The sequence below is a fragment of the Salmo salar genome, chromosome 11 (assembly GCF_965601325.2).
Source record: "Salmo salar chromosome 11, fSalSal1, whole genome shotgun sequence".
NCBI lineage: Eukaryota > Metazoa > Chordata > Actinopteri > Salmoniformes > Salmonidae > Salmo > Salmo salar.
The window spans coordinates 8,692,577-8,713,289 of NC_138301.1; the positions used below are offsets into that span (position 1 = coordinate 8,692,577).

The 20,713-nt window shown below is 44.4% G+C and overlaps 2 protein-coding genes across 8 annotated transcripts in view; one reads left to right on the plus strand and one right to left on the minus strand.

Annotated features, from left to right (window-relative positions):
- Positions 1-9,423, plus strand: part of LOC106561914 (kinesin-like protein KIFC3) — a 67,208-nt gene extending 57,785 nt beyond the window's left edge. For 6 of the 7 annotated variants that reach the window (XM_082957706.1, XM_014126275.3, XM_082957703.1 and 3 more), the window contains 6 exons: positions 3,916-4,039; positions 4,523-4,652; positions 4,753-4,982; positions 5,134-5,280; positions 6,779-6,905; positions 7,743-9,423. In XM_082957706.1, coding sequence (XP_082813832.1) covers positions 3,916-4,039; positions 4,523-4,652; positions 4,753-4,982; positions 5,134-5,280; positions 6,779-6,905; positions 7,743-7,816 — 832 coding nt within the window. In that variant the 3' untranslated portion in view covers positions 7,817-9,423. Of the gene's footprint in view, positions 1-3,915; positions 4,040-4,522; positions 4,653-4,752; positions 4,983-5,133; positions 5,281-6,778; positions 6,906-7,174; positions 7,222-7,742 lie in introns of all 7 variants that reach the window. The other variant, XM_082957702.1, reaches the window with a different exon arrangement.
- A 1,033-nt stretch (positions 9,424-10,456) lies between these two features.
- On the minus strand, positions 10,457-20,127 carry LOC106561915 (katanin p80 WD40 repeat-containing subunit B1). Its single transcript, XM_014126284.3, has 20 exons — positions 19,511-20,127; positions 18,857-18,989; positions 18,621-18,751; positions 18,346-18,463; positions 18,105-18,205; positions 16,655-16,696; positions 16,250-16,333; positions 15,484-15,599; positions 15,275-15,346; positions 14,986-15,136; positions 14,312-14,496; positions 13,816-13,958; positions 13,619-13,666; positions 13,219-13,286; positions 12,823-13,068; positions 12,114-12,263; positions 11,806-11,882; positions 11,598-11,672; positions 11,401-11,517; positions 10,457-11,193 (listed from the first exon to the last, which is right to left on the minus strand). Exons 2-20 carry the CDS (start codon positions 18,894-18,896, stop codon positions 11,058-11,060), a joined length of 2,100 nt encoding a protein of 699 aa, XP_013981759.1. The 5' UTR covers positions 18,897-18,989; positions 19,511-20,127; the 3' UTR covers positions 10,457-11,057.
- Between the last annotated feature and the right edge of the window lie 586 nt (positions 20,128-20,713).

A 20,713-nucleotide genomic window follows, 5' to 3' on the forward strand; every position in this document is an offset into this window, starting at 1 on the left:
GCATCATATACATTTCTCCATGTCTTTGCCATGATGAGGGTGACAAAATGACTACCGTAATCAGAATGATGGGAAGTTTGAGCGCGCTCGATTTAATCTAAACAGTAAACAAAAAAGTTGTTTGACCTTAACCCGTTCGGCAATTTCATTGGTCTAATGAAAGCTTCATGCCGCCAAAAAACTGAGCACGTCACAGAATGTTTTTTTTATTTTGGAATTTTTTTGGGAAAGCGGGAAAAATCCATATATTAGCCGCATCATTGTTTAAGCCGCGAGGTTCAAAACGTGGGAAAAAAGTAGCGGCTTATAGTCCGGAATTTACGGTAGTAAACCTACACATTCTGAACAAATATAGTTTTAAGCAGTGTATTGGTAGTTAGTTAACATGCTACCTAACTCATCAACAATTATAGGTACAAGCTAATAACAAGGTATGTGTGTGTGTATGTATGTGTATATGTATATATATGTGTGTATGTATGTGTGTGTGTGTGTGTGTGTGTGTGTGTGTGTGTGTGTGTGTGTGTGTATATATATATATATATATATATATATATATATATATATATATATATATATATACACACCTTATTGAACAAGCAACTTAACTCAAATAAAGTGTGCGCTAGGCATCTCTCTCCAGGTTGCTGTGCTTGCTGCTTGGCTGGCTAGCTGCTCAATGGTTTCCTCATATATTGCCACTGTTCTCGCTCACAGTGCCACCATCAGCTGTGTGTCTCCGCCAGTTCCAGAAAGTCCACTCCTTGCATACGTACTGTAAATATGATGAATCATAGATTGGCAAGGAAATCCTCTTCATCTTCACTGTCCAACTGCATTGTCACGCAGCTGGAACCAGCATTAGAGGATGGAGTGGCCTTAAAGCTGTATGCCGTGGTGGCAAACTGCTGCAGAACTTCACTTGGTAGTTTATGCTGGTAACAGGTATCACCAGCCAGCTTCAGTCCGTACCGCACCGGGAGTATGGAGTTGAGAGCCTGCAGTGACATTCTATTTCTTAACTTTGACTTGACCACACTCATTTGGCCGAACAGCTGTTCAACCTCTGCATTTGAGTGTGGCAAGGTGAGGGTAGCGAGTGCAGCTTTGCACAGTTCTTCATAATGATTTGACCCGGAAGAGTCCGTGTAGTTATTCACTTCACTCCAAAACTCTATTTTCCGTTGAGTCCCACCTAAACAGATGGAAAACAATTGTATCAATTGTTTGGGGCTGGTACCCCATTAGCTCAGCTACTTTAATCATTTCAGTGGTGCCTTTATTGTGCTTTAGCGTTTCCTTAACACTGAACAAGGCCATGTTTCGCAAGGCTTCAAGGTTGTCTGGGAGCCTTGCTTGCAGCTCCTTGCTTAAAGCAACAATGTAGTTGATGCACTGTCTCCGAAAGACCATTTTGTCCTCTGGCGCAAGACTGAGTTGGTACACCGTGCTCTGGAAAAGGTACCGACGGTATGGTGATGGACTGGGATGTCCATCAATGGCATCCTTCAGGTCATCAATGTTTGCCATAGGGTTGACTACTCTGCTGCAAATTGATGTTAAGAGGTGTACCAGATTGTCCAAAAGCTTGACAGGATCTGTTTGCTCTCCCTCAAATGACTTCACTGCAACTTGTACGTCGGACAGGATTGATTTCAAGAATGTCAGGTAGACATAGTTGGTCTTGTCCATGTACATGGCGTGGAGCACATCTGCCATGTAGCAATGCTCACTGGCATTGGTCAGCTCAAAGTGGAGTTTCAGTTCTTCCCACTGGCTCAATATACGAGTTACCGCAGGCTCAATCGATAGCCAACGTGTGGCAAACACTTTGGTGATCTGCAGGGGTTTCTGGCCACAATTTAATGGTGGAGTACACTGCTTTGTACGATTGTTTCCCCGTTTTGGGGAAATGGAAAACCAGTTGTAGGTTTCCCTGATTATAAGTACTCAACACTCCTAGGAATGGTTTCTTTGAATGCTGCACTGACAGCCAATTGTAAAGACTGGCACACACAGCGGATGAGTACCAAATTGATCAATGCACATTCTTCCTTTAACATCATGTGCACCCCGTTGTGCACCCCAGTCATCACGGACGCATTATCAGTGGCAATACCCTGAAGATTCTCTTTTTTTTTAAGGTTACACTTCTCAAGAAACTCAACTACCGCCTTTGCTATTGATCTGGCATCGCCCCCTTCCAATTCAACCAGCCCGAGAAATGTGGACACAACGGTTCTTTTTTTAGCACTGAAATACCGAATCGCCGCACCCAGGTATTTAGGGACACTGACATCATTGGACTCATCCAAAAGGAGACTGAACTTCTCCTCCCCCACATTTGATGTTACCCTTTTGAGAAAATATGGAGCCAGTACTCCCCTAATCATTTCTGTGCACTTGGTGAGGTGCATTTGGAGGTTTGTTGCTGCCACAGAATCTGAAAAGGCAGCTTTGCAAGTCATACCCAAATGGTCGCATGCTAGCAGCGAACAATGCTCCGCAATGACCATTGCCATAGTAGCTTCTACACTTTTGCAGCTATCCACTTTCTTAACCAACTGTGGTAATGTAGACTGCGTTGCGGGGTTGTACAGTTTTGATTTATTTATATGCTTTGCTTTAGCAAATGTCATACATTTTTGCAAGCATATCTGATTTGCAGTATGCACAGTATGCCCAACAATCATTACATTTTAGTCATTTAGCAGACGCTCTTATCCAGAGCGACTTACAGTAGTGAATGCATACAATTCATACATTTCATACATATTTTTCTTTTTCATCCCCAATTACTGGCTTCAGCCATCCTTTAAATTCAGGTACAGACTCCCACACTTTTCTGTACTTCTGGCAGTACAGTTTTGATTGAGACATGTTGATTGATGTAAGTTCTGTTCAAGATCAAACATTCGTGACCAACTATATTCATTGGGTTTGTCTCGTCGACCGCATACTACTGCTGCTGCAGTCAGCCAACAATGATTTGCAATTTACTGAAATTGCTGCTGGCCTGATGCTGCCTGTGCACGAGCTGAGCGCCTGCTGCTGACATCACTCACAATGCACTTTTGCAGCCAGGCACGTGTGTTGTGACTGAGTGTGACGTGACAGAGGAAAATCGTTTTTTGTGTCATTTAGAGGGGAAATGCATTTTAGTGTTTGAGTCACTTTTCAAAGTTGCTAAAAGTTCCAAATACATTTAAAATAATAGATACATTTGTTGCTAGGTGCTGTTTGGGAAAAAAAGTTGCCAGGGTAGTTTGAAAAGTTGCTAAATCTAGCAACAAAATTGCTAAATTGGCATCACTGGATGCAAGCGGTCACGTAGTTACAATACTTTATGAGAAGGCTTTTTAAGATCACGGCTGAAGCGTTATTTCATTGTAATTTAGACCTAAGCTGCCGTTTGACACAGTTCCTGTGTGTAAGCAATTCGAGTGCATGGGCCAGCAGTTATATAAAAGTGGATTATATTTAATGTCCTTGGTTCATCTGTTTTACACAAGCTCTTCTCCTCCCTCCCTCTATCTCTCCCTCTCTCTGTTGCGTAATCTTTGAACATCTGTGTGTCCTTTCTGCCAAAGCGTGATGGCAGGACTCACCACAAAAAGAGAATTGGAGGGGTGGAATGTCATAACGCATGAAAGAAGCAATTTTGACCCCACTTAGTTTGAGAGTCAACTACAGATTATCTTGATCGTTTTTGTTAATTTGAGCTATCTATGTATCTATCTAGTTATCCGTCTATCTTTCTATCTGCCAAATGTTGTTGGGGGATATCATAGGACAAATATCATATTATAACACCATACACCCAAAGTAGTGCCGTATGCGTATCATTTTAAGATTTTTAATTGTTTTTATTTGAGTGGGACAATCTTTGCGACTGTGCGTTGCTGTTTCCTGTAGGAACCTTTTGGGGGACAACCAGGGTGAGAAGCTGGACATCAAGATGAACCCAGATGGTAGCGGTCAGCTCTATGTGCCGGGCCTCACGGAGTTCACTGTCCAGAGCCCTGAGGATATCAACAGGGTGAGACCACCATTCTACTACTGCCACAGGACGTTGGGGTAGTTGGTGTGCTCTGATCTGCAATTAATTAATCACATTTTGTTCATATGGTGTTACTTACCAGTCACAAAGTGCCAAATGGTATTCCTGGCCTAAACTGCAAAGCAATACTTTTCCTTCAGTAGTGTTTTCCAAATAAATACAAAAGTGTAGAGAAAGCTGTTTTTGGGCGTTGTTTACAATCATGCGTCAGTTAATAAGATGTCTCCCACGGTTCTTTAAGCCTGAGGCTGAGTTCTCATCCTGAAATGTCTGTCAGAGCTCTCGTGTTCTCTGAACCAGTGGAATGTGCCCAAGCCTGGATTTGCCTCTAGTCTACAGATTAGTTGGTGTGTTAATGATTAAAATCTGCTGCTGTCCGTGTGTTCTGCCAAATGCATGAATGTGCAGATGACAGAGTAGTTATTCACGTCCTATGACCCCTGACCTGTGCTCTCTCTGTAGGTGTTTGAGCTGGGTCACATGAACAGGGCCACAGCCTGCACCAATCTGAACGAACACAGCTCCCGCTCTCACGCCCTCCTCATCATCACCGTAGCAGGCGTCAACTCCTCCACCGGGCACCGCACGCAAGGTGTACACACACACACACTTCCTTTACCGGACATCGCACACAAGGTACACACACACAGACACAGTCATTCAGGATGTTATCTCTGTACACCCTCTACTAGGTAAGCTGAACCTGGTTGACCTGGCTGGCTCAGAGCGGATTGCTAAGTCCGGGGCAGAGGGCAGCCGCCTGCGAGAGGCCCAGTGCATCAACAAGTCCCTGTCTGCCCTGGGTGACGTCATCAATGCGCTGCGGAGCCGACACTCCCACGTGCCCTTCAGGAACTCCCGGCTCACCTACCTGCTGTCTGACTCACTGAGCGGGGACAGCAAGACCCTGATGATGGTGCAGGTGAGAGAGGGTGGGGTACAGGAGAGTGTGAGAGGGATTGGGGAGGGAGAGAGGGGGTTGGGGGGTGGTTACAAATTAAATGTGTATATTAGCCTATAATAAAAACATCAATGCTAGCCTTCAGGCTAATATCAGAAGGTTTTTGCTCTAGGTGTCTCCCCTGGTCTGTAACATGAGTGAGTCGGTGTGCTCTCTGAAGTTTGCCCAACGGGTTCGGACCATCGAGCTGGGCAACGCCACCAGGAGACAATGGGAGAACTCCTCCACCACCTCCTCGCCCACCCACGACAGCGTGGAGGTAACCTACACACACACATCCTGGAGAGAGTGAGGGACGCACTCACAAATGAAATCTCACACGTGTGCTCGGTCAGCCCAGGCCTTTCGTCAAACCTTCCCCAGATCACTGAGCCTAATCTGGGGCATCAGGTTTCATTCTGTCCCTCTGTCCTTAAGGATCCAAGTCGAGATGAGGTTAGGCGGAGCTGAACACAAAGCAGTTGTTTTAGGAAAATCACTTTCTAGTAAAGAAGATCTAGTTGGCTCAGGATGTTTGAAAAGGTTATCTCCAAAAAGCCTCTGGGTCGTGTCATTTCATTTTAGCAAGACATGACACCCACCATCTCAGATTGTAATGAAATTGTTTCTGGTAGAAACAGATAAGAGTAGCATTTCTGCAACATTATTTTGTTGAAATATAATTTGATATCTGAAAAATTAAGGTAATTGATTGCACCCAAATTGGCCATATACATTTTTAAGATTCATATAATATTCAATAAATATTGTACCTAACATCCGATTTAGACCCCCCGGTCAGCGGTCAAACCCAACAACAACGAGTATACAGTATCAATTCGCTATGTTTGACAAGTAGTATTGAGCCGTGGCCCGGCATATTGTTTATTCATCCTATGTAATCTATTCTCAGTGAATTTGGTGGTAGTTTTAATTTTTTTCTCCCCCTGTTCAGAGAAATTACTAATTGAAGTTATGTCCCATTCTACATCTTCATATTACCACGTTCTGACCACTAAATGGTGCAGAGATTTTACACGTTCAGGAAAGGTGACGAAAACGGTCTCTATTATGGACCATTCCTGGTGACCACTTAGTTATGATTAGTTATGCACTTTGTTCATTTAGGAGATCGTTTCAACAGGCACACTGCTTTCATCAGATGAAAACTGCTGAGTTAATGCCAGACAGAGCCTGCACTCAAATGCATAATAGATCCATCCAGTCTGGGTTTGAGAAGTGTTTACACCTGTATAGAAAGTGGAACTTGCAAGCTTGCAGCAGGGTCGTTCCGTTTCATTTCAGCAAGCCATGACACCCACCATCTCAGATTGTTCTGACACCATCTAGTGGTCAGAACATGGTAATGTCAGGTGTCAACATCATTTTATTTTCATTCATTTTGGAGTAGAATGTCCTTTTAAAAAGTCACCAGAACTTCTACATACAAATGATCTCGTGGAGTACCCTGAACCCACTAAGCAGGGGGACTGCAACTAGTCAAACTCGCATTTAAGTTGTCCTCTTTCCCTAAAAGCTTGATGGTCATGACTTTCTTACATGAAATGGGAGGTTAACTTGGCCCCAGACAATCGATCTGAGATCGACTTAAGTTTCAGTCATGGGATTTTGCTTTAACCCCTGACTGCAGTAGATGAGAGCGGAACGGAGAAACAATCGTAATCTAGTTGGACAGGATCCTTAGCGGAATGGGGTTGAATAAGGAACTTGAACTTTGGTATTGATATTTCTGTCATTTAACTTTGACCTTTCTGCAGCTGGACTCTCCCCCGGTGACTCCCGTGCCCCTCCCTATCTCCCGGGCCAGCAGTGCCGGCTCCACCCTCTCCGCCTCCTCCAAAACCCCCACCACACGACGGAGGTCTCAATCCCAGCTCTCTACAGGTAAATGTACACACACACACACCCCTCAGTCCCAGGTCTCAACAGGTACACATGCCTCTCTGTCACCAAGAACCCTGGGACCCATCAATATACAATGACGATAACATGTGCACACCCTCCATACATACACACACACCACCTTATGCCACCATTATTGGGATGATAAAATATATATATATATTTAAAAAAACAAAGTGAGGTGTGAATGGTCAGGGTGAATCCGTTCACTCCTGTGTCCTGATCCTCTGGTCTGATTGATTGGTTTGCAGACAGGCTGTTAGGCAGAGCCAGCCCATTGGTGGGGGACGGTGGGCAGGTAGGTGGGGTTTATGCTGATTGGTCGCTTGGCATGGAAAGTAAATGCTCAGCATGGCATGGTGCCCTGTGCCCACCCGTGTCACCTGGTCAATGCCTACCTATCTAACACACCCCGCCTCTAACCCCAGGAAGTCGTGTGCGACTGTAAACTTTTTGTGTGGGTCTTGACCCTCTGTCTGTGTGTGAGAGAGACTGCAAGCTTTGTTTGTCTATCTGCAGATTCATGTGTGTGTGGGTAAAGGTGTCCATACATGTCTGTGGCTGTCTGGCAGTCTGTGATTTTGTCTGTGGCTGTCTGGCAGTTCTTATCGGTGATCTGTATATTGTATGATGTGAGGGTGTTTGTGTGTCTTGTCTATATGGATTTGTTGTGTGTGTGTGTGTGTGGAATCTGTGGATATCGCCTCTTCCTCTCCCCCATCTGTGCTGCTCTCTGGCTGGGTTGTAGTGAGACTTTATTAACACAGGGACACCACTCCCCACTATTCAGTTTCCTAAACCTATTACTCTTCCCTACAGGACGATTGAAACTGTCTGAAGGCTCCAATGGATCCAGAATGAACCCGGACCCAGTCAGCCATTGGGCCTTCTGAACAGGAGGGTGTTAAACCAGCACCTTGACCCACCAATAGGTTGTTCCCAAAGCAGAGAGTTTCTATCTCCTTCTGCTGATCTCACTCAGCCAATGGGTGAGAGAAACTGGACTAGACAGATTATCAGATTGAGAGAATGGTGACATTTAATTTATTGAGCTGTTTGAACAGCAGAGGGATGAAGAGGGGGATACGAACTTTGACCCTCATGTAAGGCCCATACCAAGACGCTGTCCCGATGCTCTAAAATGGCCTCCAAGTCTCCATTTCTTCATTACCACTGATAGCTGAAAGGAATGGATAGGTGTTTATTTTAGCCAGGACTGTTGTACAGCCCCCCCCCCCATATCTTAACTACGTGTCCTCGTTTATACCCCTCAAGGAACACAACACACAGGACACACCTGTCTGTCTTCCACAGCTGACTAGGGGCCAAAGGGGAGGAGCACCTGAGAGTAACACAGGCCCCTGTCCTAAAAACAACTCTCATAAAGAAACCCTATACTCCTCACAGCCCAGAACAACTTGACCCTTCAACTGGGCCTGTGATCTATTCTCCCATTGGCCAATGTACTTCCTCTCCCCACCCCTCACAATAACGCCACACCCTTAGTGCTAACCACTCCCTTCGTCCCCTCATCCATTAACAGTATAGCTCTTCCAATCACAGTATTTCTGGGTAAAAATGCACTTTAAACGAGGCTGATATCTTCTTGATGTGTTTTATAACAATGCTCCAGTTACGGATTATGATAATATGCATATACAGTATATATCTGTGCGTTTGAGATTTTTTTTTATCCCTTTAGACTCCATTGTTTTTTTGGGGGGGGTTACAAGGGTTCCATCCTGGTCTCCTTCCACACTTTCTCCCCCTCATCCAATCAGGGTACTCTACAGATATGGAGCTGGGCTTCTTTTGCCCTGTAGGTCGCAAGCAATAAGAGACGTGAGTGCAGAGAGCGTTTAACTTCCTGTGTAGCCGTTCGTGTTTTAGATTAGATTTCTCCAGGGCAATAAAGAGCCGCCTCAGCACTGCATGGAAACGTTCATGTTGTCGTGTTTCTTGTACCGAGTGAATAAAGCTAGACGATTCAAACTCCCTGCCAGACAGGATATGCCATTCCTGTTATTGGATGCTGCCGGTTGAAGTTGCCCAGAGGCACAGATCTAGGATAAGTTTATTCTACCCAAATTCTAAGGTCATCAACACAAAACTGACCCTAGATCCACATCCAGGACAGCTTTATCCTACTCCCTATGGCTGACCACAAGCAACCAATGACAACGGAACAGACACTACTGCCCCTGAGGGAGTGATTAAGCTTGTGAACTGTGTTTGAAAATGCATTGTGTAAATAGGAATGCTTTGTACATTTTGATCGGCTGATCGATCAATACATATCAGCTAATCGACCGTGTGTCTTCAATATTAAACCAATGTTCCCTCCAATACCAGGATGTCCGAGGAACATTGAGGACACGCTGCATCGTGTTGGTTGTTGATGGGCATCTACTTGCTTTTGTCTTTGTTGTTGTAGAAACCTACTGCGGCAGTCTTGTTTTTGTACACCCTTTTTTTAATAAACACTCAATACGAAATGAAACTCGGCCTTCTTATGCTGTCTCTATAGAGCACAGGTCTCTAGAAATACTCTGCTTTCTCGTGGTTCTTTCATCACCGTTTATTAAAATGGTAGGTTGTATTACACCTACTCGGGACAATGCTCTTTGACCAACTGGTTCAGGATGGTTGCAGCCATAGCGTTGTATAGAGCAGGAGTTCCCAAACTTTTCCACTAGGGGGCCCCCACAAACGCCACTTCTAAATAGGGACAAGCACTGTTCACACCTCGTTGGTTTTGAGAATTTTTCAGGTTTAAAGCTTATTTCCTGCAATTCAACACTGTCATATGGTGCAGTTTTAAAGCTAATTGTCTTGCAATTGTGATATGAGTGACAAAAAATCTTTAGCTGGACATTTCTGATAGCTTAAAGCGCTCTTTATAAGTTATGTGGCAGGTAGCCCAGCGGTTAAGATCATTGGTTCGAATCTCCGAGCTGAAAAATCTGTCGGTGCCCTTGAGCAAAGCATTTAATTGCTACTGTAAGTTGCTCTGGGTAAATGTATGCAATGAAAAGAACTGATAATGCACTACCCAATTTCAAAATGACACCTTGTGCATTCTACTACTACTCTTGAAAGTTCTGTTTAAAGCCAGACTGAGTTCTTGGTGGTTGTTTCTTCTCCTGCAGGTTGCATGGAGTCCAATTTGGTTAACAAAAAAATGTAATGCCTTATTTGATCGAATAGTCATTTCATACTGATTAGTAGGACACGTGACATCCCGGCAAAACTTTTTGAAATAAATCCTACAATCTCTGTTATTTTAAACCTAACCAAAAAGCTTTTTTTTTTCTCCCATGAATACTATGATGCCTGTTGTTGAAATGTATCTGCTAGAATGGTCCCGACTGCCTTCCAGTTTAAAACGTTAGAGTATCCATTAAATTGACCAGGTAATATCGAGGCCTTCACACTGGAGTGGTGGATAGACTAGCGCCTTTCAAACAGTACCTTCTCAAATAGCTAGAACAGTGCTTCTCTCTGGAGTGGAATTACACACATCTTAACAAGAGTTGTTCCTTTCAATTCCAGAAACATGCCTAAAACTAGACTTTATTTGAAAAACATTTTTTGCGTTAACAATACTTCCAAATAGTGCATCTAGGGTTGACATCTCAGGTACAGAATCTAGAGAGAATATTTAAATAGAAATCACTGTGCACCTGAACACAGGTATTGCAGCTTTTAAAGGCAATTTCTGATTGAGCCGACATATGGTGAATAGGATCTCCGCGTGAACATTGCTTTTTAAAAGCCGCACCGCCTATAACCCACGATCGGATTGAAACCTGGCCCTAGTCAGGTCTGTGTGTCATAGGTGTTTTGTGTGCGTGAGGAATTACGAATCGTGTGTGTGTGTTTCACATACAGATTAAGGAATCATAAGTGCCCAGTGTTTAAATAGGAGCCGAGTTCTAACATGGACTTCTATCCTGCCCGGTCTCTTGAGTCCACTGCTTCAGTCCATCCACACGCAGTGTGAATCTGTGATTGTCCCCCGATTTACCACTCAGGTGGATGACAGAATGCGTCTGTCAGTCAGACTTGAGTCCTCACAGCACAGTGCTCAGCCATTGAGGAATCTGTGCGTGTCACTAGTTGCATAGTCGACTGTCAGTAGTCCAGTGGAGCCATGAGCAGCTGCAGCTCTTTGAAGGCGCTGCCGTGGCGACCCACCTGGTCGGCCTTGTTCTTCACCAAGTCGCTGAGGTTCTTCAGCTGCTTGTAGCATGCCTTGCACTTCTGGTGGCTGGGCTCAAACACAAAAACCATTCATTCACAATATGCAATGGCCTGCCTCACTGTGGTAGAGTCTGAGCAATATTGGATGAATACAGAGCTAGAACCCTTAAAAAATGGTTCTTTAGTGATGGGTTGCATAGCGTAACTCTCCAGGACCAGGATTAGTGACCATTGCTTTAACACACACTACAGTTAGATGGAGCTGAAAACTCACCGTTCCTCCCGTGTTATATCCACTCCAACAGAAGGGGGTGCTGTCAGCGTGTCTGAGATGAGAGGCCAGAAACGCTTCAGGATCAGCTTCAGAGAGGTGCAACCCGTCTGCACGTAACTGACCACACGGGGAGAGAGAGATGGATTAATACACATTTACACACACACACTTGTTATCACTCATCTCTGCTGTCTCACCTCTCATACTTGCTTTGCAGCAGCTCTTCAATCTGGGGCAGGATAGAGGTACATAGGTCCAGTTTCCATAGCGACCTGGGGGACAGGTCAAATGACTTAATGTCACTTAAGAAGGGACATTCATGGTACTCTCACCAACACCAAGAGAGACAGTGAGTATACGCATGGCCTCCTCAGCCAAATAAGATCTGCACGTGTTTCCACTCACGGTTTGAGGTTAACGATGTTGAGGATGTCCACGACGATCGAGAGATCCTTCATCGAGACCGCAGAGTCCAAGGAGGTCTGAAGACAGAGCAGCAACCAATCACAATCACTCAAAAAACACCTAGAGGCAGCCAGTAACATCGCTCCATACTTGACGCCACAAACAGCTAATCAATCAAAACGGATTGTCCGTCGTTGTCAGAGTTTAACATTGAAAGTCAACTATTTATTTCAAGTGATGTTAACACTGCCTGAATCTTGAGCATGGGGTTAATGAGCAATGTGAACAGTGTGTGTTAAGTGCCATACCTTGACGTCCCCACTGCCCCACACAGCTCTGATGGTGTCCAGGTTCTTGTGTCGGCTGGTGAGCATCACACACATGGTGTCATGGCCCTTTCTGATCTGAGCCAGAGCCTCGTCGTCACCCAGCACACTGGGTCGGTTGTTACGAGCAGGCTAGGACAGAGAGAGTTACAAACGTATATAACCTGGTAAATCCACCCACCTGTTGAATCATACCTAAACCTACATAAAGTTAGGTGTCAATTCCATTTCTGTGCGCATGTGTTAAAACCTATTTAAAAAAAAAGGTGGCCATCTTGTTTTTGTCGCGTACCTCAATATAAACTGGGTGACGATCATTTGAGTAAATTTAAACTGTACTGCTATGGTAGGTTCCACGTTGAGCTGATTTTACATGTTGATATATATTAAATGACTTTGTGTTCCATTTCATTCTATACCCAGTTTATCTTATGGGGCTTGTGGTAGAGAAGAAAGTCTAAAGTTAAAGACAGTGGAGATGGCAGAGGTGTTCGGTGATGTCAGAGGCTAATAATAGAACTGTACTATTCCACTCTGATCTACTGGCGTCGGCAGTACAGTTTTGTTATTAATCATAAATACATTTGAATTTAACCATACAAATTGTGATGTCTTGAGTGAAATTTCTCCATGGGAAATGAAACAAACAAGATTGTGTTTGTGTGTGCTATGCATGTATATACACACTCACAGGAAGGAAATCTCCCACGTTGAGTCCTATTGGTTCATTCCTGGAGGAGAGGATGACGCTGGGCTGGGGTTTGGCCTTCGCCATAGCAACGACCGGTGGGGGGGCTGGGTGGGGTGCAGGGGGGTGGTTAGTCGGCGGTCGTGCGGTTACCGCTGGGATGGGACAGGGTGCCGTGGCGACCACGGTAGGCTCCACCCTCAGGACCGGAGTGGACGATGCCACTGGAAGGTTCTTCAACTGGCCGGGCTGCAGTTCACACACACACACACATTAAAAACAAATCTAACTTATTTACATAGAAAAACTCACACAGACCGAGACAATCCCACATTCACACTCGAGCATTACAAAGACATATCAGTCACACATACAACAGTACAGCTGTACAGTACAAACCTGCTGTCTGTCAGACATAGGAGTCATGAACTCCACCAGCCCTTGGTTAGCCCTCACCACAAAACTCTCTGAGAAAAAGAGAAGAGGGAGAGAGAGAACTTGAATACGAGTGCCGGAGTCCGGTGAAGCGGACCCAACATGACCCTTGACGATGGGGGTTCGAGCCCCAGCTCGACCGACTGTCTGTGCCCTTCCTTTCTTTATCATCTCCATTACATGTCTCCCATTCTGTTCTTCTACGTAATAAATAATAAAATACAACAACAAAAAGGACTTGTAATATGAAACTCAGGACAGCAACACATCTTATACACACACACACAACAGATCAATGTGATAGCTTTATCACAAACACAAATGTAATACTGCTCACACTAACGGCTTGACAGAAGGGACTCACCATCTTCTAAGGGGGCAGGGAAGGGCTCACTCTTTGGGGGGGTGCGAGCTGGAAGGGGGGAAACAAGGAGACTTTTAGTATGAAATTCAAGAATGATTAAGACACTGCTAGATGTTAATGTAGTAATACATGCATTCTGCTGTTAGTGTGAACACTGAATAGATAGCAATAAAACGTAAGGTGTAATATCAGCCTACAGATGGCGCTCTTTGGCTGGAAGATCTCTTTGTAGTCCTCGGGGTTACGGATCTCGGCAGAGGACTCCTTCTCGTCCTCGCTGCTGGGGCTCCTCCTCTCCCCCTCGGGACTGCGCCGGTCTGACTCAGAACTCTGCTTTACCCTGGAAGAGCACACCCCCAATTAGTCTGCTTACTGATACAACGTAAACTAATGGATGCGGTTTTGATGCAGTATTTGCTATATAACATAATGCCATTTAGCAGCGTGGATACATTTCATATATGGGTGGTCCCAGGAATGGAAGCCGCCTGGCATTGCAAGCGGCATCCTCTACCAACTCTCCTACAGTGGACCAGTGGACGATTTCAATCAACTCATAGGGGATTTTGTCGAAACAGATTCTGTAGCATATAGGGCCAAATACTAAATCTGAGTTAAGCGTGCCCAGCTCACATTAGGGATAGGATTCGCTCCATAGGCAGTAGGACAGCGGCGTTTGGAAGTGGGCAGTACCTCTGTGTGCTGCAGGTGGTCAGGGGTCGGTCGTAGTTGCGTCGCAGCGTGGATCCTTTCGGGGAGGGCTCCGTGAGCGGCTGGTCGTCCTGGATTACGCCTTGGATCACAGAGCCAGACTTCTTCACCCGCGTCAGATCCACCACGTAGGACGAAACATTAGCCAGATTGTACGACACGCCAATCTTGGAGAGAGAGATGAGAGGGGGGAGGAGAAACAGTAGAGCTAAAAAACACAAGGGGTTGGCTATTGGTAATACTAATAGCAACAGTAACAGTTCCAGTGACAGTAATAAATGTAAAACTGGCCTGCTGACGCCACAGAACTACATAAAGAATCCCTAATAGTCATTTAATAAGATCCCGATGGCTCTCACACGCACACACACACAAGAAAGGTTGCAGTAACACAGTAGTTACGTAGTAATAGTAACATTAAAAGTAACCCCCCCCCAACAACAACAAAAACACACACTAACATTCGCACTTGTCTTTTCCTACTAGCACTGACTTTGCTGATGACTATTTTGAGGAAAAACGTACTTACAATGACTGAAAAGTGGTTGTCTCACCTAGCTATCTTAAGATGAATGCACTAACTAAGTCGTTCTGGATAAGTGTCTGCTAAATGACTCCAATGTAAAATATTTAAAAGTAATGTCATGCTCACACACCAGCTGGTGGTTGCAGATAGCCAGGTCTGCCACCTTGCCCCAGCCCACTGGCACCACATCAAAGCAGCGGTCGGGCTCCCAGCCATACACACGGAGAGAGTCCACAGCTCCACTGTACAGACAGCAGCCATCCAGGTTAAAGGCCAGACACCTGGAGAGAGAAATGGGGGAGAGGAAAAAGGATGTAGGGATAGTTTATATACACGCTATAGAATGTTAGTTGCATCTGAACTTCTAATATCGTGGTGTCCCGCCAACCACACTTGTTAGTAGCGAAGGTAGCCCTCACCTGACTGGTCCCATCTCTCCCTCTGAAGAGCCAATCATCTTGAACTTTTCCAGATCCCACAGTTTGATGGTCCTATAGGGAACAGACATACACACACAGATAAGAGCTGTGATGAAGCCAGTGGAAATCACAGCCATCCTTAAGGCATTCCACTTTAGTAATACATATTTATTTACTATTTTTCACCCCAGAGTGTGTGGATACAATACCTGTCAGAGCTGCCTGATGCTAGCAGATACTCGTTGGGGTGGAACTGGATGATGTTGATGGCTCCGGTGTGTGCTGTAAACTCTGTGATCATCTTCCCTGCAGTCAGGTCCCACAGCTAGGACACACAGGTCAAAGGTCAATATGAGTTCCTGACTGGCACAGCTAGGAATATTTTGATGTTGCCCTTAAGAATCAAGTAAGCTGATCCCCGATCTGGGCCTATAGAAGGAGAACGTCTATGCAGAGGGGTATACTACAAAGCAGGACCAATGAGTTAGTTAGCCAGCTGACTATGATAAACAACCAGAAATAACTATAGATTTTCTGGTTCATTAAAAAAGTTAAACTTAGATATGTGTTTTTGGTTGTTGAGTCAATTAGGACATGCCCATTTCAAGCTTATTTTCCAAAAAAAGTTATGTCAGAATACTTAGCCAAGTTAGCTGGCTAACTCATTAAAATCCTGCTTTGTAGAAAACCCCTCTGAACATAAGGATGAGAGTATACAATAGGGCTCTGCAACCCAGTTCCTGGAGAGCTGCCGTCCTGTAGGTTTTCGCTCAAGACCCAGTTGTAACAAACCTGATTCAGCTTATCAACCAGCTAATTATTAGAATCAGTTGCGCTAGATTAGGGTTGGAGCGAAAACCTACAGGACGGCAGCTCTCCAGGAACTGGGTTGGAGAGCCCTGGTTTACTGACCAGTCATGTGAGATGAGAAACATGTGAAAGCAAGCTTCTGACAATGTGCAGGTGGGTTCATACCTTGATGGTGCTGTCATCACTAGCAGAGGCCAACCATTTCCCATCTGGACTGAAGGCCAGGCACCTCACTGCCTGAGTGTGACCCTGCACAAGCACATTATGCCATATGAAATTGATATATAAACACCGGGCCCCCTACTCCTGTCCAGACGCTCAGTCCCCAGCCCCTCCTCCCCAGGCCAGACAAGATAGTGTTTACCGTCTCACTGTAATGCCTGGCTTAGTCTTGGTGCCAGACATAGACACACAGCAATTAGTGCCGATTAGCAGACCCACTCCCAACATAATCAGCCAGCAGGCCGCTCACAGACAGTGTGTGTGTGTGTGGGGGGGGGGGGCTTTAGCCGATAACTAACCTTGGTTCTCTTCAGTTGGGTATAAATTATACACAGGCACAAGTCTTACCTTGTACCTGAACACACAGCCCTTTCTCCGTACATCCCACAGCTGAAAGAGAAAAACTCTGTTTAAGCACAATATCACATACCAATCCACATACAGTACCAGTCAAAAGTTTGGACACACCTATTCATTCAAGGGCTTTTCTTTATTATGATAATTTTCTACATTGTAGAATAATAGTGAAGACATCCAAACTATGAAATAACACATATGGAATTATGTAGTAGCCAAAAAAAGTCTTAAACAAATCTAAATATATTTTAGATTCTTCAAAGTAGCCACCCTTTGCCTTGATGACAGCTTTGCACATGCTTGGCATTCTCTCAACCAGCTTCACCTGGAATGCTTTTCCAACAGTCTTGAAGGAGTTCCCGCATATGCTGAGCACTTGTTGGCTGCTTTTCCTTCACTCTGCAGTCCAACTCATCCCAAACCATCTCAATTGGGTTGAGGTCAGGTGATTATGGAGGCCAAGTCATCTGATGCCGCACCATCACTCTCCTTCTTGGTCAAATAGCCCTTACACAGCCTGGAGGTGTGTTTTGGGTCATTGTCCTATTGAAAAACAAATTATAGTCCCACTAAGCACAAACCAGATAGGATGGCGTATCGCTGCAGAATGCTGTGGTAGCCATGGTGGTTAAGTGTGCCTTGAATTCTAAATAAATCACAGACAGTGTCACCACCAAAGCACCATCATACCTCCTCCTCCATGCTTCACTGTGGGAACTACATATGCAGAGACCGTCCGTTCACCTACTCTTCGTCTCACAAAGACATGGCAGTTGGAACCAAAAATCTCAAATTTGAACTCATCAGACCAAAAGGACAGATTTCCACCGGTCTAATTTCCATTGCTCGTGTTTCTTGGCCCAAGCAAGTCTCTTCTTCTTACTGGTGTCCTTTAGTAGTGGTGGTTTCATTGCAATAATTCAACCATGAAGGCCTGATTCACGCAGTCTCCTCTGAACAACTGTTGTTTCCCTTTGCTTATTTGAGCAGTTCTTGACAAAATATGGAATTTAAAAAAAATAGGGCTATCTTCTATATACCACCCCTACCTTGTCACAACACAACTGATTGGCTCCAATGCATTAAGACGGAAAGAAATTCCACAAATTAACTTTAAACAAGGCACACCTGTTAATTGAAATGAATTCCAGGTGACTACCTCATGAAGCTGGTTGAGAGAATGCCAAAAATGTGCAAAGCTGTCATCAAGGAAAACATATTTGAAAAATCTCAAATATATTTTGATTAACACTTTTTCGTTTACTACATAGTTCCATATGTGTTATTTCATAGTGTTGATGTCTTCACTATTATTCTGCAATGTAGAAAATAGTAAAAATAAAGACAAACCCTGGAATGAGTAGGTGTGTCCAAACTTTTGACTGGTACTGTACATAGTAGAGTTCTTAACAACACTCAATCATGCAGCACACATACGCACCTTGATGTTGGTGTCCATGGAACCAGATGCCAGGTATTCCCCAAACGGGTGGAAGTCCAAGCTACAGATATTGGCCTTGTGTCCCATTAGAGTTCTTAGGACTGGGATAAGATAGCAAAACATTGTTATGGCATTCTCAGAACTGGTAGCTTAGGTCTAGTTGATTCTAGTAGAAACATCTCCACATCCCACATGCCTAACCTCCCCATACACACAATATATAGGAGAAATGCAGTCTCACTCTTTGCAGCCTCCAGGTCCCACACGCGCAGTGATCCGGACTGTGAGCCAGCCACCACCTGCTCCTCAGAGTTATTAAACTTCACACACTCTACTGGGTTATTATGGCCTGTCAAACTCTGAGAAAGAGACAGGGAGAGAGGGAAAGAGAAAGGGAGAGGGGACGGGAAGGTGGGAGAGAGGTGGAAATACAAGTTTTAGTTACAGGCAGCAGAAATAAGCAGAGATCAAACTGTACACACACACTTCTTCCCTAAAGGTCTGACTAGTCTGTACCATGATGCAGTTGGGTTTGCTGACTGCCCAGATGTTGACTCGGCAGTCCTCTCCCCCAGTGGCTAGCAGACGGCCTGAGTTCTTCCCCAGGGCCAGACACGCCACACTACTGGAGTGGGCTACAATCTCCTCTGGAACAAAAAAAACAATCCACAACACACCAGGATTAACCTCTGGGTCCATGAAACCAATAAGATTGGGGTCTGGAAAGGGTGAGTGAAATGGAGACTACTCACGTAATCTCCATGATGTTTTGGTTGTGTTGGCCACAGCCATGGTGATTCTTGGGCATCCAACACTCAAAGGAGTGTTATTATTCACACAGAGCGAACTGCGTCAGGTGTGTTGACTGTATGATGAGACCTTTAGCTTCTCTCCAATGAAAGAACAAGAGGCAAAGGGGAAATACTTTGTATGACAAATTGTTGATGGTGGCAGAAGAGACATATAAAATGTGAACTTCATGCTTCATGTCCCCTGTTGGCTTCGCTTGAAGCTGAGGGAGGATGCAAACAAAATAGAAACTGTTTAAACCAGCTAATTATTACACGATAGATAGTCGAATCTACGCTATTGGGGTTAGCAAACTGGTTCGCTAGCAGGCTGTTAACTTAGCTAGCTAACGTTAGCTGGCTATGTACTGTTAACTAGCTTAAACGAAACAAACAAAAGTTATTTCGGGCTGCAATTTAGGCAAATGTCATACCTAGCTAACAGGCATGACTAAGGCAGCTAGTAAACGCCATTTCGATGGTTAAACAGTTTGCTTGAACTTTATTAGCTAGCTACTAGCTAGCTAAATTAGCATAACTTGCTAACGTTAACAGCTCAATTAGCTAGCTACTTAGATTGCTCGTCCTGGGCAGGGCAAAATATAATACAGAACATACCTGCATTTTAAGCTAACTGCCACCAGACTATCTCTAGCTATGATTGGTGAAAAGAGAATGGTTAAGACCGAAATCAGTAGCTAGCTAGTTGATGCCAACTACTAATCTGCTTTCTGTCTGGCTCCTTCAGTCCTTGTTGTTGATATCATGTTAGTGTGGCTGCTTGCGACCCAGTCTACACTTGCAGCTTAGCAACTGGGCCTTCGATGAGATCACTTATTTACTTCCGGATGTTCAGGGGACACATGACTACTCAAAACCCGCACACAAAGCCTGAAAACTTGCCCATTTTTTCCAGCAGCAATATAACAGTTGCCACATTTAGAAAATAAACACTTTTCCCATAACGTTGTCGAGGAACTTATGAATATCGACGAAATAATAAAAAAATCCATCAAAATAATCATTTTTGGCAGCTAACGTGACTAATAAAGGAATTTGAATATGTCGCAAGAGAAAAGATAATTCGCTCTTATTTTAAACTCGCCACATCGTTTTCCGTCAGTCGATGTCGATTTAACTCCCGAGTGGCGCACCGGTCTAAGGCACTGCATCTCAGTGCAAGAGGCGTCACCATAGACCCTGGTTCGATACCCTGGTTCGATGTATCACAACAGGCGGAGTTTTGGGAGTCCCATAGGGCTGCGCACAACTGGCCCAGCGCCGTCCGGGTTAAGGTTTGTCCATGGTAGGCCGTGATTTGAAGTAAGAATTTGTTCTGAACTGACTTGCCTAGTTAAATAAAGATTCAATAAAATAAATAACTATTCATTGTAAAAAAATAATAATAATACCTTATGTGCATAACTATGGATAAATCCGACAGGAGAGTTTGAGGGAAGAAAGTTGGACAGAGGATCTCGAAATCTCTGTACAAGAAACACTTGGCTAACCTTCAAAAGAATGTTAGGCTATTTTCTGGCAATTGTGCCATTATTGTATGCCTGATGTTAAGACTACAAACCATTAGAAATTGCCAATTTGTAAGGTTGACTTGTAATTTCAATAGGCATAGGCTAGGCCTACTAAAATCTGGCTTTATGGTTGTAATTAAACTTTGCCATGGTTTGGTTAGCTACAGTGGAAAGAAAAAGTATGTGAACCCTTTGGAATTACCTGAATTTCTGCATAAATTGGGCATAACATTTTATATGATCTTCATCTTAAGTCACAACAATAGACAAACACAGTGTGCTTAAACTA

Bases quoted from the DNA above. Each gene is read 5' to 3' on its own strand.
- LOC106561915 (XM_014126284.3), bottom strand. From the start codon at position 18,896: ATGGCTGTGGCCAACACAACCAAAACATCATGGAGATTAC. The intron at 15,137-15,274 runs GTGAGGGCTACC...TTCTCTCTCCAG, and splicing joins GGAGAGATGGGACCAGTCAG to GTGTCTGGCCTTTAACCTGG. The intron at 11,673-11,805 runs GTGAGTGGAAAC...CCTGTCCCCCAG, and splicing joins AACATCGTTAACCTCAAACC to GTCGCTATGGAAACTGGACC.